Source organism: Mustela erminea, chromosome 4 (assembly GCF_009829155.1).
Source record: "Mustela erminea isolate mMusErm1 chromosome 4, mMusErm1.Pri, whole genome shotgun sequence".
In the NCBI taxonomy this organism is placed as follows: domain Eukaryota; kingdom Metazoa; phylum Chordata; class Mammalia; order Carnivora; family Mustelidae; genus Mustela; species Mustela erminea.
Window position 1 is genome coordinate 88,303,193 of NC_045617.1, and position 13,650 is coordinate 88,316,842.

Consider the following 13,650-nt stretch of genomic DNA (forward strand, 5'->3'; position numbering starts at 1 on the left):
TCGTGCTGAGCGTCTGGGTCTGCTGTGTGTGTTTGCGCGCGTGCGTACGTGGTGCGTGCGTGCGTGTGTTTACTGCGAGGAGGCATGCAGCCCTATGGAAGCTGGGCCGGGAGCAGAGAGGCTGCAGCGGCGGACGCCACTACGACAGCTCCAGGGGCTGAGAGGCCCTGGGAGGGGGTGGCCGCGGGGTGGGGGCCGGAGGGCGTGCCCGAGGCTGATGGTACCCCTCTCGGCCCGCCCCCTCGGGCCCCCCACCAGGCCCTGGGGAACAAGCAGCTGGCCTTCCAGCAGCAGCTCCTGCAAATGCAACAGTTGCAGCAGCAGCATCTGCTCAACCTGCAGAGACAGGGGCTGGTCAGCCTGCAGCCCGGCCAAGCCTCAGGGCCCCTCCAGACCCTCCCGCAAGGTGAGTGCCCCCCAGACCCCCCCCCCCCCGCCCCACCCCATTCCATTGGCGCCTGGGGCCCTGCTAGCCTCCCACCTCTCTCTCCCGCAGCAGCCGTGTGCCCTACGGACCTGCCCCAGCTGTGGAAGGGCGAGGGTGCCCCCGGGCAGCCCGCCGAGGACAGCGTCAAGCAGGAGGGGCTGGACCTCACCGGCTCAGCCACCACCGCTACCTCGTTTGCCGCCCCCCCCAAAGTCTCACCCTCCCTCTCCCACCACACCCTGCCCAACGGACAGCCCACTGTGCTCACACCTCGGAGAGACAGGTGCGGGGGCCCAGGCCGGGAGAGGGCGCTGCACACCTGCCTGGCGGCAGCCCTGCTCCCTGAGGGATGGCACCCCTGGGTGAGGGACAGGGAGGGGGGAGGCGGAGCTCGTGGACCCGGAAGTTTACCCCTCTCGCAGGGCACACAGCATTGTTCTCAGCCTCTGGGAAACCCATATGAGGGACAGAAACTTCACCAGCAGGGGTCCTGGCCAAGCTGGACCCAGGCCCTTGTGGTTTCCAGCGTCCCTGACTGCTGCCTCTCTCTTGCTCTCCTAGCTCCTCCCACGAGGAGACGCCAGGCTCCCACCCCCTCTACGGACACGGAGAGTGTAAGTGGCCAGGCTGTGAGACCCTGTGTGAAGACCTGGGCCAGTTTATCAAGTAGGTGTCACCGCAACCCTCCATTCGCCCCGCCCCGCCAACAGCAGACTTTCCACAGGGCCCTTCATCCCGCCCCCACAGCCGGCCACCTAGCTTGCCCCTCTTTGGACCTTAGCCACCAGCTGTCCTGCTGTCCTCCCCTCCGGGGCATCTAGCCTAGCTCCTTCCCTGCCCCCACCAGCCTCCCATCTGTATTTGCAGGGGCCTGCAGCCTCAGTAAACCCCATACCCAGGCTCTCAGAGCCCCTCAGTACGGGGGTGTGAGGAGGAGAGGACACCCCCGCCCCCGTAGCCCTTCCCTGCTTCCCCCAGACTCAGCCCAAGAGACTGACAGCCTAGTGACAGGCCGGAAGGCCGGTGGACAGGCAGGGCGGGAGGCGACCAGCTGCCACTGCCGTGCCAGGCTCTGTCACTGACTGATTAACTCCGCTGTCTCCCAGACCCTTGCAGCATCAGGGTCAAACAAATTGTTTTCACGCTTCGTCAGAGGTTTACTTAATTAGTTCATTTGCAATTAGATCTCTCTGTAGCTGGGATTTTAGCAAAGACATCAAAGGAGGCTGACGAGAAGGCGGCTTCCTTGGTTGCCCTGTTGCCCCGTTTTTTTTTTTTTTTCCTTCCCACCTCTTTCCCTTTGTATCTCTTGGTCTGTCTGCTTTCCAGGCTGTGGGCGGGCTGGGAGCACAGGATGGGAGGGTGGTGGCCACAGGCAAAGCAGGGCCAACTGTGTCTTCTCTGCCCCCTCCTGCCCCAAAGACACCTCAACACAGAGCACGCCCTGGATGACCGGAGCACAGCCCAGTGCCGGGTGCAGATGCAGGTGGTCCAGCAGCTGGAGATCCAGGTGCAGCTCTGAGGATGCTCAGTGACGGGGGTGGGGGGGGGTGGTGCAGGGGATGCCAGGCCTGGCCCCACCCTCAGCACTGACATCCCAAGAGGGCTTTGGAGGGCCTTGCGGACAGGGGTCATCTTAAGCTTTCTTGCTCCTAAGTGCCAAGACCATGAGGTGATTGTAGTTAGAGACTCAGGAGCAAGCCAAGGTGGGGGGTGAGAGTTGCGGTGTGTCTGCCGGGAGTCCCAGAAGAGGAGTGTCCATATAAAAACCATAAAAATGCCAACAGCTAACATAAGGATCCCTTACTTGGTGCTGACTTAAATGCTTTACCTGTTGAACTCCGGGAATCCTCTAAACAGCCGTATAAGGCAGCTGCTATTCTCATCCCCACTTTATAGATATGGAAAACCGAGGCCCAGAGAGGTGAAGTGACTTGTTGCTCTGGTCACTAACCCCAGCAGGTGGCCGAGTTGGGTCAGAAGCACGGCGGTCTGACCCCCGAGTCTAGCATGTAGACCCCGAGGTCTAGCATGTAGTACCTGACAGTCCAGCAGGCAGAGTGAGGGACATTTACCCATTTCCCTCTGGCACCTAGCAGAGCGCCCTGCCCTGAGAGGGTAGTTGTGAAAGACCTATTGAATTTATGAATGGGGGTGAATGAATCATTCATCCATTCCTGTGTTTCCATTCATGGCGCGAGGTCCCTCTCACACACAAGTGCCACTGAACTTGGGTGTTGTTCAACCACAGCCTCTGCCTTGGAGGAGGAGAAAAAGCATGTGTTGTTGTTAGCGAGGGGGCCCCTGACCTGTAGCTTGAGCCTGGGACTCACGGTCTGGAGGAGAAGTGACGAGGCCTTCATCGGGCCGGCAGCCCCAGGCCCTGGCCTCGAGGGTAGCAGGGGACCGGAGCAGAGCCGAGGCCTTCTAGGAGCAGGGGACAGAGGGAGCCAGAGGCTGATATGTGAAGAAGAGTGGTGGGAGAGGGCTTTTCTCGGGTGTCTGGTTGGGGAGAGGTGGCATGTGGAGGAGGAAGAGGACTGGACCCTTTGGGGGCTCAGCCCCAGCTCACCTCCCGCCTCTCCACAGCTCGCCAAGGAGAGCGAGAGGCTGCAGGCCATGATGGCCCACCTGCACATGCGGCCCTCCGAGCCCAAGCCCTTCAACCAGCCCGTGAGTGACTCTCCCCTTCCTGCGACCCTCCCAGGACCCCTGGCACCCCCACCCTGGGGACTGGGCTCAGCACCCTCCCCATTGCTCACAGCTGAACCCAGTCCCCAGCTCTTCCTCATTCTCCAAGGTGACCGTCTCCGCAGCAGACTCGTTCCCAGATGGTCTCGTGCACCCCCCGACCTCGGCTGCTGCCCCCGTCACCCCTCTACGGCCCCCCGGCCTCAGCTCTGCCTCCCTGCACAGTGGGGGCCCCGCCCGCCGGAGGAGCAGTGACAAGTTCTGCTCCCCCATCTCCTCAGGTAAGGACTGACAGGAGGGTCATTTCCCCCCGCCCCGAGCTGGATCCCTCAACCGGCTACCCCACCCTCTGCCTCTCTTCCCCAGAGCTGGCCCAGAATCACGAGTTCTACAAGAACGCCGATGTCAGGCCCCCCTTCACCTACGCTTCCCTCATCCGTCAGGTGAGCATGGAAGTAGATGGGGGGGCACCCAGGCTGAACCCCCATCTCGGAGTCTCAGCCTCCATGAGAGTCAGAAGAGAGATAGCCCCTCCTGCACCTGACCTCTCTCTCTCGGGCTTCTTCCTGGCTGTACGGCCTCTCACCCAGGCTCCATCGGAGTCTGTGCCGCTCGTGTGGGCGTCTCTCTGGGTTTTTGCTGCTTATACCCACTGTGCTGTTCATTCTCTCATTCCCATGTACACACGCTCCTAGGAGACTGTTTTCTTTCTTTCTTTCTTTAAAGATTTTATTTATTTGACAGAGATCACAAGTAGAGAGAGAGAGAGAGGAGGAAGCAGGCTCCTTGCCCAGCAGAGAGCCCGATGCGGGACTCATCCCAGGACCCCGAGATCATGACCCGAGCTGAAGGCAGAGGCTTAACCCACTGAGCCACCCAGGCAGCCCCAGGAGACTGTTTTCTGATAGACTCAGGGTCACTTTCAGTTGGTTGCCACCTGCCTGCCTGCCTCTCCCTCACCCTCCCTCCCCACCAACCCTCTCTCTCTCTCTCTGTCACATACACAGACACCCCTCTGTTTACTCACGTCCTTGATGCTCACGTAATATTCTTTTATGAATAGACATTTGCACAGATGTCCTCTTGCTGTGACCCCCCCAGCAGGCACACGCATCCTCACAGGTACCCTCATATATGCACCCCCCCCACCTCAGGCTTAGGGAGCCCTTTGCCAAAATCAGGATAAATTGTAAACAGCCCCCAGCCTGTGACTCTCTCTCTCCCAAGAATATTACTTCATTTTCATTCCAGAGTGGGGGCCCTTGACACCAGTTGCCCTCCAGAAGGAATTCATGTGCTCCTTGCACAAATGCATAGCCCTCACAGCTCATGATTCCTAGCCCGGAAACAGCCTGCCCCACTCAGGGGATGGACGACACCCACCAGTCCTGTCCACGAGCCTCTGTAGCGGGTGTCCTCTGTTCTCAGGGTGGGAGTCGGGCCAGGCAGGAGGGAGAGAACACAGGCCTGTGACCCTTGAAGGCTCAGACTGAGGGTCCCTCTGCTTCTCTCTGGCCCACAGGCCATTCTGGAAACCCCTGACAGGCAGCTGACCCTGAATGAGATCTATAACTGGTTCACCAGAATGTTCGCCTATTTCCGGAGAAACACTGCCACCTGGAAGGTGAGGCATGCTCCCTCCTCCTTGCCAAGGGCCCCAGTCACCCTCGAACATCTCCTCATCCCCTTGACACCAAGGCCGCATCACATTTCGTCCCCTCAGAGGGTCAGTTCTTCAGAAATGCCCCCAGCTGGGTCTGGGCCACACCATAGGTCCCTCCACCCCCACCTCAGCATGGGCTGTGGAATATTCTCTAACTGCCCCTTAATAGCCCCTTCTTTCCAGCCTTGTGCTGCCTGCTTTCTGTCAAGAAATCCTCCTCTTCCCTGGAGTGCCCCCCAATAGGCCCCACAAAGTAGGGCCTCCAGGAGTTAATAGTGCCCCAGCCTGTTGGGGAGGCTTGGGGTGACACTCTCCAGAGACCCTAAGGGTGTGGGTACCTTGGCTAAAGGTGCCTGTTCTGGAGCCAGGGGTGGGGTGGGCCGTGTGCAGGCACAGACACAGGGACAGCCGAACGAGACCTGTGGACTGCGCACTGGGACATAACCACAGGCACCCCCGTACTCTCCCCAGCTCTGCCATGGCGGCAGGAAGATAATTGTCTCCATCCAATTAGTCATTTCAGCACCTTCAGCCATAGAGTTTTCTCAGGGGACTGGAGGCAGGGAAGGAAGGGACCCTAAAAAATGGGACACGGAGATGTGGACTGGGGCACTCAGCCATTCATTTTCCCATAGCCAAGATGGGAGGGGTGTGTGTCTGTCTGTCTGTCTGTTGGGTGAGAATATTAGTGTCTGTGCAGCAGAGTGGAAAGTGATATCTAAATTGGGAGGGGGTGGAGGGAAGGAGAAGGGAGTGTTGGCGCCCTGCGGGGAAGGTTAGAGGCGGGGAAGGAGTCCTTAGCTCACAAGCTTAATTGGATCCTTGGCTCTTGAGTCCCCCTGCTGGCCAGCTCAGAAGCTGCAGCCAGAGAGGCTACCTCCGCACCAGCGGCCCCTTTCAACAAGTGTCAGGGAGGCCCCCTCCCCACCAATGCCCAACTGGGTCCGGTCTGCATAGGGCCCAGTCTCCTCTAACCCCAAAATGTGCTAACCGCAGCAGGAGAGACTGCTCTGTGACCTTCCATATCCCTGCGTGCCCAATTCTCAAAGCTGGGGAAAGAGGCTTGGAGGCTGGGATGGCGGCTCTGATTGGCTCTGAGTGATGTCATTTCCTGCCAACCACAGTCCTGCCCTCTCTCTGAGCTGGCAGGGCCTTGTTGGGACCACCAGGTCCAGTCTCCAGCCTCTGGGACAGTTTGGATATCAGGTTTTAGAAGATAGAGTCCTGTACAGACATAAAGGGTCGTTAATGATTGTTATCTAATGTTTATGTTCATAATGCAGGTTAATCTTTTACCTGTAGGGGTGAGAGTAGAGAACCTCATTTCCATTAGACAGCCCAGGGGCACGGTGTCCCTCACCCCCCTACTCTCCTTTCCTGTTCTCTCCTTTCTCTGGGATCAGGAGAAGCTGGTTTGGGTGACTTCCTTAAACCCCTCGGGGACCGTCTTGAAACCCCTCCCATTTAGCCGAGCTCCTTTAGGCCTTCCATGCCCCCTTCCATGGTCGCCCAGCCAGGATCATCCCAGTGGTCTCGCAACCCGGAGTCTTCACCTCCTCGTCCCGTCACCTCATAATAGGTCCCAGCACAACACCAGCGCTGAACAAGCAGGCGACCTTTCTAGTGAGCAGTGCTCGGCTGCTGTTTCTGCCACTTCGGGCACTGCCTGTGTCCTCCCCTCCCTGTGGCACAGCAGAATCTCTCTTAGCTTGAGGTCCACTTTGACCTTCAGGACTTTTGCAGCCAAGCTTCATTCATGTTCCTGGGGAAATGTACCCTGTCTACACCTAACTGTTCGACTTCCACCCGCCAGCCATATATCTGGCCCTTGAAGTCCCTCTTCTCCTCAACTCCTCCTCCTCTTGCATTCTCCCTCTTGCACTCTCTCTGGCCCCCACCCCGAGATGCTGTCCACTTCGGACCGGGGCAGAAGGGTCGGGAGCCAGCGTGGGCCAGGCCAGCTGCCGTTCATCCGGGGACAGAGCTGCCATCTGCCAAGCTGATGCCCCCCCCCAGCCCTCCCCCTGTGTCCATCCCCTCCCAGGGCCCATGTTGTGGGCCCGTCCTTTTGTTTACGCAGCCCCCGCCAGACCCCTTAAATTGCCGTTAATGTTTCAGCGTAACGAATTAGTCTCTCATCACGAATCAGGCTTCGAAATGAGGGAAAAAAGCCCCGGTGAGGCCATCCTCGGAAATTGGGGTCATTCTCATTTGCAAAGCGGAGGATCGGAGCCCCGTAATGCGGGCAAATTTATTCCGAGGCAGGAGCCCCGGCGTGATTAGGCCCTTTGTAATTATCGCTCCAAGAGATTCCACTCCAGCCGCCCGCCTCCCTCGTGGATTAGCAAGCGAGTCGGAAAAATACACAGGATTTAATTAGAGGCAAATTAAAATTGGTAATGAAATCGGGCCAGTTGCAAGTGGCAAGAGTTGGAAGGGAGAGAGGGAGAGGGGATCTCCAGGGGCGCGGGCTGCCCGCCCTGCCGGCTTTCTTCCCCGTTTAGAAATGTAAAGAGGAGACAAGGATGGGGACAAGGCGGGGTGGGGGGGTGGCGGCTGAGGGAGGACAGGTAACAGGGACAGGGATGGGTGGGGGCCGGTGGTGAAGCTGAGAGAGGAGAGGACAGGGACAGGACTGAGGGACATGGAGTGAGTGGGCTCGGGCCCTCATCTTGGCCCCCCGGGGGGGCGGTTGGGGCCAAGCCACCCCCTCTCACCCAAGTGTCCTACAATTCAGATGGCCTCAATTCCTGAAGTCACCCCGCCAGGAGGAGGTGGGAGCGACAAGGTGACTTTTCCTCTTTTCTCTCCTCTCCCTGCCTCGCAGCTACCAAATACCGTGCTCTTTCTTCGGTTTATTTCAACAAGTATGTATGTGAGGCCTGCGGTATGCCTCCTGCTCTTAAACTGTTCTCAAAGCCCTGGCTCCCACACTCCTAGAGGCTGGAGAAGGTTGCAGCGAGGGTTCCTGATTTATTTCCCAAACTTGTAAAGCCTCTTGGGAAGGCTGCATGCACCTAAGCAAACAGGCCCCAGGCTCGATGACAGGCCAGGGCCCGAGTGCAGGCCCACAGCGACCGGGGCCCCCCCGATTGACAGCTGCGTGTGCCTGATCAGTGCTGCTGGGAAAACAAATGATTTCTACCCGGGTAGTGTTCAGTTGGTAGACAGAGTTTTCCGAAACACGGCAGGGAGAAGGGGAGCCAATCATAGAATGGGCTGTCTGCAGTGAAGACATTGGCAGTCCCTGGGTCAAGGGCAGTTGAGAGGCAGAGGGACTCCTCCCCCTCGGCAGCCTGAGTGGCCCGGGCCTGGGGAGGTGGGAAGTGGTGGGGCTGCGGTGGGGCGGGGACATCCCCGTGTGCTTGCCAGTGCAGGGAAGGGGCTGGGCAGGCTGCCTCTGAGCCCATGTCATCATTGCACCCCCAGAATGCTGTGCGACACAACCTCAGCCTGCACAAGTGCTTCGTGCGTGTGGAGAATGTCAAGGGTGCCGTGTGGACTGTGGACGAGCGCGAGTATCAGAAGCGGAGGCCGCCAAAGATGACAGGGTACGTAGGCCCAGCCCTGAGCAGAGGCAGCCACCTGCAGCATGGACCGGGGCACCTCCCCCATTCTCTCCAGGACTCGCCTGTGTACCCAGTCCTTCCTCCTTTGGAGGCGGAGTGGGGAGAAGAGGGATGGAGGAGCACAGGGGAGCCCAGAATCCAGAAGTGACATGAAGGGGCAGGTGATCTGTCCCTATTTCTGACTGAGGAAAGGAGCCTGGGGGCCTGGGACCAGAGAAAGAGACCCAAAGTACCTGTGGCCAGAGTTGGGACATGGGCAGATGCCACCTAGAAGCTCTGGCTTCCCGTGCACCTCTGCTTCTCACTGGCTGTGTGACCTTGGTCTATCGCCCTCGACGCACAAGGACGCCATTGGGCCAGTTCCTTGACCTCTCTTGGATGCTCTATAAATGGGGAAAGGGGATTCATCATTATGGTAGAGGGACAGCTTTGAGCCACTGCTTTACCTGACCCAACTCCTGGACACATTTCCTGGGCAGAAAAGTCTTTGGTGTGGAGCGCACAGGGACCAGCAGCACGCATGGCTATTAGATGTCCCAGAATTCAGGATGGCAAAATAATGTGGGTATTATAGATGTGGGCCTATCCCGGCTCTAGCTTCGACCTGTTGGCCCCCGGAAACAGCAGAGAAACCCCGCTGGGGTGGCATGATGTGAAGACCAGCATGGGGAAGGATCCGTGTTCCCCCTTGCCAGCTCCAAGACGCTGTACCTGCCCCAGAGCCCCAGAGAGCCTCGACCTGGGAGCTGTGAAGGGGGCTGTCCCTCCACGCTGCGTCCCATCAGCCTGAGGCTTGAATAGGCCTTAGAGGTGGTGCTGACCCTACTCTGGCCTCCTAGGTTCAGGAATGGAATGGTCCCTGGGCCTTGCACGGCTGCACTGGGAAGGGGGAGTAAGTGAGTGAAGGAACCAAACAGTGCCTTCTCTGTCTTCCAGGAGCCCCACCCTGGTCAAGAACATGATCTCAGGCCTCAGTTACGGAGCACTTAACGCCAGCTATCAGGTGAGTGCTCCCTGGGCCTTGACCCCTGGCTGTCGGGCCCCTCCCCCACGCGCTGACCCTCCCCCCACTCTCCCCTGCCAAGAACCCATCTGTCCAAGGAGGGGCTGGAGGGTGAAGACCACTCTGGGTGACCTGAATCCCACCCCTCTGCCCCGGCCCCACTCGGGGCTCAGCCCCCACCTCTGCTGTCAAGGCTGGGTTCGGGCACAGCAGAGAGCAAGGAGGGAGGTTGGCATAACCAGTGGGGCCCTGTTCCCTGGTTTGCCATTCTTGGCGGGGGAGGGGTTCTTTGCCCTCCCCCTAAGGGATCGGTTAGGCCCAGGCTCCCAGGGAGGCTGGGAGGCAGCAGGTCAGGGTCATGATCTGGCCTCCAGAGGTCAGGGCAGAAAGACTCCAGGAGGCTGGCTGGGGGTGGGGCAGGGACCCACTGGGCCAAGTGGAGCTGGCTTACTGGACCAACCCTGTGCCCTCCAGGCTGCCCTGGCCGAGAGCAGCTTCCCCCTCCTCAATAGCCCTGGCATGCTGAACCCGGGCTCTGCCAGCAGCCTCCTGCCCCTCAGCCACGAAGACGTGGGCGCCCCCGTGGAGCCGCTGCCCAGCAACGGCAGCAGCAGCCCCCCTCGCCTCTCCCCACCCCAGTACAGGTGAGTATGCAGCATGGAGCCCCCACCCCAGTGCCCCCCAAATCCCCCTGCAGGTTGGATCCCCATCTTATCACACCCTGCCCACGTACACACACCTGTCTTCCCAGGACGAGTGACCTCGCTCTCTCTCCTTATTCTCCTCCCTCTCCCCCCTTTTTATTCCCCTCCTTCCTGTGACTTTCTTCCTCTTCTCCTTCCTCCTCTCTTCTGTTTCATCTCCCCTCTTGCCTACGGACACCACCTCTGTCCTTCCCAACCTCCCCCTTCCTCAGAGGAGAGCTCCTGTGGAGATCAGACTGGAGACATCAGGCCCCAGGGGCTCAGGGATGATACGGTCCTGGGGAGGCGACCTGGGAATACCCCCACTGCACCCCCAAATTCTGGATATTTGAGGGGCAGGGGAAGGCCCCTGAGGTGCCCATACAATCCCTTCACAGCCACCAGGTGCAGGTGAAAGAGGAGCCAGCGGAGGCAGAGGAAGACAGGCGGCCGGGCCCTCCCCTGGGTCCTCCCAACCCCAGCACCGCGGGGCCGCCAGAAGACAGGGACCTGGAGGAGGAGCTGCCAGGAGAGGAACTGTCCTAAGGGCCTCTAGGGGCAGGCTGGGCAGGGGTGAGACCCCTCCCTCCGGAACCCAGGCCCCACCTTCCCCCACTCCTCAGCCCCGCCCAAACCTCAAGGCACTTCCAGGACTCAGATGGGGGGGCTGGGCCAGCAACTCCCCGTGTGACCTGACTGACAGACGCTCGGGGGCAGGGACGGTCCCGCCCCCGAGGGGACACAGAACCCCTGGTCTGGGACCGGTAGAGGACTCGGAGGGCCCAGACCCTTCCTCACCCTCCCCTACATCTGAATACCGCCTCCCCCCAACCACCAGCAGCAGCAGGGCCCTCCTCCCCCACCAGCTTTCCCCTACAGGGCCCCTCAGCGCCGTGGAGACCCGCAGGCGGGGCTAAGCCACCCCTCTCAAACCCAGGGCCCCTAGCACCTGGCTCTGGCAGTGTTTTCTGGCCGGAGGCCCCCCACTTTCCCAATTTGTGCTCCCTTCCACCTTCTTTTCCGTACTGTGAAGTCTCCCCACTGCCCCCCAACTCCTGCCCCTGCCCTGGCCTAGGGCATTGGGGGAGGGTGCTGAAGTTTCAGACCATCCCCAGAAGAAACCAGCTGCCTCTGCTGTGCCTACTCCAAGGCCACAGCTGAGGCGGGACAAGTTGTGTGCGCTTTGGGGGTCGGCGGGAGCAAGACTGCCCGGGCCGGACCCTGCCCTCGACCTGAGACAGAACCCAAGCTGAACTGGGCCTCTGCCCCCTTCAGGGGGTGCTCCTCAGCTTCCGCCATCCCCCCGCAACAGAGGAAGAGGCCCAGCACTGGCCTACTGACAGGGTCTGTGCTGGGTATACTAATGGAGGGGGAGCTGCCAAAAGGAGCTGCGCGGCCCTTGAGGCTGGAGTTGGGCTCAGAGGGGCTGCCAGAGCCATCAGAAACATCCTGCCTCTGTCCTAGGAGAGGCCGGGCTGAAACTAGGCTTGAGGGGCAGGTGGCTGCTGTGACCCCGATGGGTCACCCCCAGCCTACAGGTCCCCCATTGTAGTCCTTCCTCACCCTCCCTCCGCACCCCTCCCTGACCCCCCCCCCACTCCCCCCCAGTTAAACCGATGACCAAAGACCTTTCTTATGCCGGAAGCAAAAACCAAAACTTTTTGTTGGCTTTTTCCTTTGTCGCCTCCTGCACCCCCTACTCCTCCTTGCTCCTCGACCTTGGCCCCAGGCTGGAAGCCCTCCCTCCACTTAAGTTATTGTTTTAAACCAAAGTTTACAGTGTCTGTTGGTGGCCCAGACCCTCTCTCCACCCTTCCTCCACCCCACCCCGAGGACCCTGGGACTCAGTAGAGGCTGGGGGCCCTGCTCACCCCGACTCTACCCTTGGCCAGCCCGGAGGAAGGCAAGAGGGCGGAAGGAAGGAGGTGCACTGCCCTCAGCACCGCAAGGGGTTCCCCTGTCCTCAGGCAGTGGACCTCAAGCCCTAGTGCCCACCCTGGGCTTCTTCCTGGGGGCTCTCCCCTCGCAAGGACCAAGTCCCCCATCACGCTGGGAGTGTGGATTCCAGCAGAGGAGCTGGGAAAAAAAAAAGTGAGACTCCACAGACCCCCTATGGGGGACCCCAACTTGGGCCAAGGACTGGGTGTGTTGGATGCTTATGATACCCCAGGCCAGGCCCCTTTGCTGAGAAGACTCCTTGGACTATTTCCCAAGAACCCCCCCCCACATACACCCCTTCACAAGCCACCCCTCCTGAGAGGCAGGGGGCCCTCCGCCCCCTCCCCATGTACTCCCCACCTGTGTTCTGTTTGACCAGCACAGAAATATTAAACGTCCTCTATTCACCGGGCCCTGCGTGTGTCACCAAGGTGAGGGGGGGAAGGACACGAAAGTGGAAAGATTGTTCTGGGGTCTGAGGGCAGCAGGCCCTGGCAGACGGCAAGAGCCCCCCGGGGGGTGCTTTCTGGGAGTGCATGAATGCGCCAGGTTTGGGGGGGTTGGCCCTCTCTGTTCCTCCTGCCCCCCACTTCCACTGTCACCCACGTTCTCTGGTGTTTTCTCTCAAAGCAGGTCTCTGGGTCATTCTGCTTTCTCCCAAGATCACAATTCCTTCTTGCGTGTCCTGCCCCTTCCTCCAAAAGTGTATTCAGGGCGTAGATTTCCTTCAGGGCTGGAGAGGGTTCCTGCCACAGGTCCACCACCTCTGAAGACGGGAAGTCTGTACCCCTGCAGGCCCAGGTGCCCTTCTGGGCCCATCACCCCATCTTTGCAGGGGCTACCTGGCTAGGGGCGTGTGTGCGCACATGCGTGTGGGGCTGCGGTTGTAAGGGGGTGCGTGCGAGCCACCTGGTGTGGGGCTGGTGTCCTGCTGGGGGGCTCAGGGTCAGAAAAGGGGTTACTCTAATGCACAGGTAGGGGCACCCTGGACAATTAGGGGAGGAAAGGAAGGAAGGAAGCAAGCCTAAGCTGTTAAACCAAAGGTGTGTTGTGACAGGTCCCTCAGCCTTGCCGTTCCCTGCAGCAGGAGAGACCCTTCCACCTCAGCATCCAGAGCCCATCACCCACCCGTCGGATCTACCAGTTCCTTCTTCAGCACCTCCCAAACACTTCCTCCTCAAGGGCATGGCCCCCAGACCTCTATGCTGGGGCAGGGGCCCCAAGAAAGAATGTGTGTCCTTGAAGGGAAGCAGGAAAGTAGAAGGGCGGGTATGGAGAAAGCAACCCATTTGGAATCAGTCACCCTTCCCCCAAACCACCAAACTGCTGGAACTTTCCAAAAGCCAGACTTGGGGATGGGGAGACCCGGGGAGGTGGGGTGGGAAAGGGGGATCTGGAAATGGGAGTCTTCGCTGACTTCTGTCTCAGAACTGTCTTGTCCTTTCCTACAGCTTTCCATCTGATCTGTTATCTTCTGCATCTCTCCCATTTCTCTGCCTCACCCCTGCCCACACCACCTCCTCGCCCTGGCCCTAATCCTCCAGACACTTGCATGGGCCTGGGGTGAATTCCCCACCCATTCCTCCTCAGGGCATCTCAGAGGGCCTGGCCACGTCAGGCCAGGGGAGCTTGGCCTGGAATCTGAGTACGCTCTAAGCCTCCACCCACAGGCTGGC

General features: G+C 59.8%; 1 protein-coding gene across 3 annotated transcripts in view; it reads left to right on the forward strand.

The window, feature by feature from the left end:
* The window catches only part of FOXP4 (forkhead box P4), a 51,858-nt gene extending 39,472 nt beyond the window's left edge, over nucleotides 1–12,386 (forward strand). For 2 of the 3 annotated variants that reach the window (XM_032339907.1, XM_032339904.1), the window contains exons 6-17: nucleotides 259–406; nucleotides 497–710; nucleotides 989–1,093; nucleotides 1,850–1,937; nucleotides 3,017–3,100; nucleotides 3,228–3,399; nucleotides 3,485–3,561; nucleotides 4,641–4,742; nucleotides 8,211–8,332; nucleotides 9,287–9,353; nucleotides 9,828–9,997; nucleotides 10,435–12,386. In XM_032339907.1, coding sequence (XP_032195798.1) covers nucleotides 259–406; nucleotides 497–710; nucleotides 989–1,093; nucleotides 1,850–1,937; nucleotides 3,017–3,100; nucleotides 3,228–3,399; nucleotides 3,485–3,561; nucleotides 4,641–4,742; nucleotides 8,211–8,332; nucleotides 9,287–9,353; nucleotides 9,828–9,997; nucleotides 10,435–10,582 — 1,497 coding nt within the window. In that variant the 3' untranslated portion in view covers nucleotides 10,583–12,386. The remainder of the gene's footprint in view (nucleotides 1–258; nucleotides 407–496; nucleotides 711–988; nucleotides 1,094–1,849; nucleotides 1,938–3,016; nucleotides 3,101–3,227; nucleotides 3,400–3,484; nucleotides 3,562–4,640; nucleotides 4,743–8,210; nucleotides 8,333–9,286; nucleotides 9,354–9,827; nucleotides 9,998–10,434) is intronic. The other variant, XM_032339905.1, reaches the window with a different exon arrangement.
* The last annotated feature ends 1,264 nt before the right edge of the window (nucleotides 12,387–13,650 follow it).